Source organism: Cotesia glomerata, linkage group LG9, assembly GCF_020080835.1.
Source record: "Cotesia glomerata isolate CgM1 linkage group LG9, MPM_Cglom_v2.3, whole genome shotgun sequence".
Classification (NCBI taxonomy): domain Eukaryota; kingdom Metazoa; phylum Arthropoda; class Insecta; order Hymenoptera; family Braconidae; genus Cotesia; species Cotesia glomerata.
In genome coordinates, this window is record NC_058166.1 from 6,564,750 (window position 1) to 6,568,442 (window position 3,693).

General features: G+C 33.3%; 1 protein-coding gene across 2 annotated transcripts; it reads left to right on the forward strand.

Moving 5' to 3' along the window:
* The first annotated feature begins 2,071 nt into the window (after positions 1 to 2,071).
* Positions 2,072 to 3,473, forward strand: LOC123271606. Of its 2 annotated transcripts, none has more exons than XR_006510924.1 (2): positions 2,072 to 2,413; positions 2,798 to 2,848. XR_006510924.1 is itself a non-coding variant. In XM_044737988.1 (2 exons), exons 1-2 carry the CDS (start codon positions 2,275 to 2,277, stop codon positions 3,409 to 3,411), a joined length of 345 nt encoding a protein of 114 aa, XP_044593923.1. In that variant the 5' UTR covers positions 2,088 to 2,274; the 3' UTR covers positions 3,412 to 3,473. The 2 variants fall into 2 exon arrangements, 1 of the variants encoding a protein (XP_044593923.1); XM_044737988.1 differs by lacking the exon at positions 2,798 to 2,848 and adding an exon at positions 3,206 to 3,473 and having other exon boundaries at positions 2,088 to 2,413.
* Positions 3,474 to 3,693: the final 220 nt, after the last annotated feature.

The following is a 3,693-nucleotide window of genomic DNA, read 5'->3' on the forward strand; positions in this document are numbered from 1 at the left end:
CGTTATACTTTAAAGTCTTTAATGGGTAATAGAACGTATAAATACTGCCATGAAAACTTGAGAAAAATGCCTGAATCCCATATTCCTAGTGAGTTGGATGCTTCTGATGATCAAGAAGTTGTTGATCAGGAGAGCAATGAAGACTCTGAGACAGAGTCAGAAACCACCAGGGGAGAGACTCAGCACTAATGGTAGATGTAAGGTCGCACCACTTGCTCCAAGCTGTAGGTCGTACAAGCAAATCTAGAGTGATTTGGCTAGGGTACGACGGGCCAGTTGGTGAAATGGCGGGGACCAAAGAAATCTGTTGGCCGCACTACTTGCGCCAGTCTGTAGTCGTAACTGCAAACTCAGGGTAGTTTGAATCAATTTTGTTTATCAAGATTGTCAGGGCGCGAGGGCCAGCTGGTGAGGTGGCGGGGGCCAAAGATGAAGTTCTAGGCTGCACTATCTGCGCCAGTCTGTAGTCGCAACTGCAAACTCAGGGTAGTTTGAATCAATTTTGTTTATCAAGATTGTCAGGGCGCGAGGGCCAGCTGGTGAGATGGCGGGGGCCAGAGATGTTGTAAGCTGCACTACGTGTGTCATATGTGGTTGACAATGTGGCGGGGGCTTAAGGTGTACATAGTTGAATACTATGGTGATACACAAGTTTTCTGTATATGGTATACAGTAGCAAACCATTTTGAGTGTTAGAGGTCTATACCTGTGGTGGATATGGCTTGTATTCAGTGTGAACGGAATGATGGAAAGGTATTCTCAAGGAAACGCGTAGCGTAATAAAGGTGGTCGAACGTTTTTGTCATTCTGATGAATCTCTGGACATAAGCTTTAAAAAAAAAAAAAAAAAAAAAAAAAAAAAAATTGACACGGTTTGTAATAACATGTTTACAGATGCACCCGAGGACGTGTGATCGTCAGGTTGGCCGTGTCGGAGATAATATCGAGCTGGGTTTTTCCAGAGATTGGAAATTCCCAATATTTTAGTTTGTCTGTTAATTTTAAGCAAAATTGTAAAGCATAGAATATTTAGATATTATTTACGACTTAAGCTGATTATATTTTTTATGGTTATGACGATGGGCTTAAGTCCGGAGTGACAATGGTCACCAAACGTAGCCGAGGTCACAGGATAGAAGTAAAAAGTATATAGTTAGAAATATCGACAGACAATGAGGGCTGTCGAAATATTTTTGAGTGAATAAGTACTTAGGGTACTTGGAACAGTAGTTCTCGTTGAGCATTGATCAAGTAAAGATCGCATACATCCTGCTGACCCCGGATTCGTTCTCGGTCTTATTTCCCCAACGTCTTTAACTGTTATATCAATCGTAGTAAAATATTTGTAATTAAATTTATTATTTGTACGAGTTAGTGTACGTTATATTCCAAATCAAAGTCTTTGTTATATTTGATTATTGTGAAATAAATAAAGATGGCTGATAATGATCCAAAGGACTCTAACAATGCCCAAACCACTCTTCCTCCGACATATATATATATATATATATATATATATATATATAGATATATAGATATACTATTTCTTCATTCAAAGATGTTCATAATCTTTTTATAGTAAATTTTTTTTTATAACATGTGATTTTGTTATTTGTATGAGCATCAAGAAATCGAGATGTGATTTAATGCCATAAAATCGCGAACTTTATTAATGGACAATTGCTTAATGCTCAAAACAATCGCAGTAATTTACTAAAAACATTAAATTTAGGTTAAATGAGTGTCTTACATTTGTACTATTAAGGCTTTATGTTTTTTTTTTTTTTTAATTTTTTAGCTGCTAACGAAACATCTAAATTATCTAAAACTCCAATTGACGTTAATGACATTCGGCGACCACCTCCAGTCGGCTACGTTCGAGTTGACAATGATATGGTAATAAATATAATAGTTGTATTATAATATTGTAGCTGTATTTATTGTGTCAAAACTCTGAGCTGAAATATTATTGTATGTAATGAAAACAGTATCATTTAAATTCATTACGATTGTGAATATTCTTATCTCTTAATTATAATAATATTGAAGTACATTCATAGAAGTTGCTTTTTATTCATTTGCATTACTCTGAATATTTTAGGGCTACTAAACCTTGACGCTTGTCCAGCAATTTTGAAGTCAAAGATAGTTCTTATATTCTGTTTAACATATTTCTTATAAAATTTATTATTGTAGATCCACTTGGGGCGTGGAATATGGTTACCACAAGCGACTTTTAATAATGATATTTACACTGCAGGGTCATCCCTAGCAATGGTGGTAAAAAATATTGCAGTATCTGTATTCGGAGTAGAGTACCTGAAATCCCATAGTGTTAAAGGCAAGGCTTCGAACAAAACCAAAAGTATCCCACGACCAGCTATCGATCCCACAAAAGCTCTCGCTATACGAGGTAATTGATGAAGTAAACAAAAAACAAAAAAACATTTATCTATTTAAAATACACTAGTAAAAAGAAATTGATCGAATGAGAAAGTAAATATAAAACCAGTAAAATGTACTTCAGTCAAGCGAAATTCTTTAGTTACAGAACTGTTCTTGATTAAAAATCATGCTTTTCTACCAAATGAATCCCTCAGTTCAATATTTTTGATTTTTAAGTAAAAATTTATTGTTATTAGTGCATTTTAAACAATTTTCTACTGTTTTTGAGTTCATAGTTCTATAAAATCTGATTATTAACGGATTAGTTGATTTTAAAGTATTTATGCGTAAGAAAAAATGAATTTGATCGTTTTCTCATTATTGAAATTAAAAATTTCAAATTTTTGTTTAGATATTTTTGAATACTACTTGAAAAATGAAAAAACCATGACTGGTCAGGCATTGATGATGGAAGTTGATTCATATGAAGAATACATTCGTTAAAAAATATCTGACCTCATCCGGCCACCAAGACAAGCAAACAAAGATCTTAAAAGTATTCAAAAAATCTTATTAAGACACATTTTATTACCCTGGTTAAAAATACTGATTGAAAAGAATTGAGAAGCGGTCTCTGTATGCAAACTGCATATCTATATATACAAAGGAAAGAATTGAAATTATTGAAAAAAATTCGAATTTCATCATTTTTAATTCTTTTCAATCAATATTTTTAAACAGTGCAGTTACAAAGTTGAAAACGATCTCAAAAAATTTTCAAATACATTCTACATAAATTTATTTAATATATTTGTTATAGAAAAGGAAGCGATTCAAAAACATATTACGAAAAAAACTTCTAAACTCAATACATCAACCAATATCGATAATACCAATCCCAATACCCACGATAATCTACCAACTGGCTTGGAAAAATCGCCGGTAGGAGAGGTGAGCTCTTCAGAAGAATCTGATGAGGAATCGAACTCTGCTGGTGAAGACTCCATGGAACAGGAAAAAAAATAATAAAAAAAATACTAAATCTAATTATTTTTTTATCTTATTGTAATACAAGTTAAATTTTAAATAAATTAAATAAAGTGTAGCGAATCCAAAAGTGCACGACTCATAATGATCATTCGTTGGATAAATAAAAAAAAAAAATTAGGAAAGCGGTTGACCCTGAAGGCCATCCCTGCAACTCCCCGCTAATTTCATACTTAGGTGCTTAAAATCGCACGATGTTTTTGAGCTCTTCGAGCTTAAAAATCTGATAAAGGTTTGATAGAACACTATTTTTTGAATTTT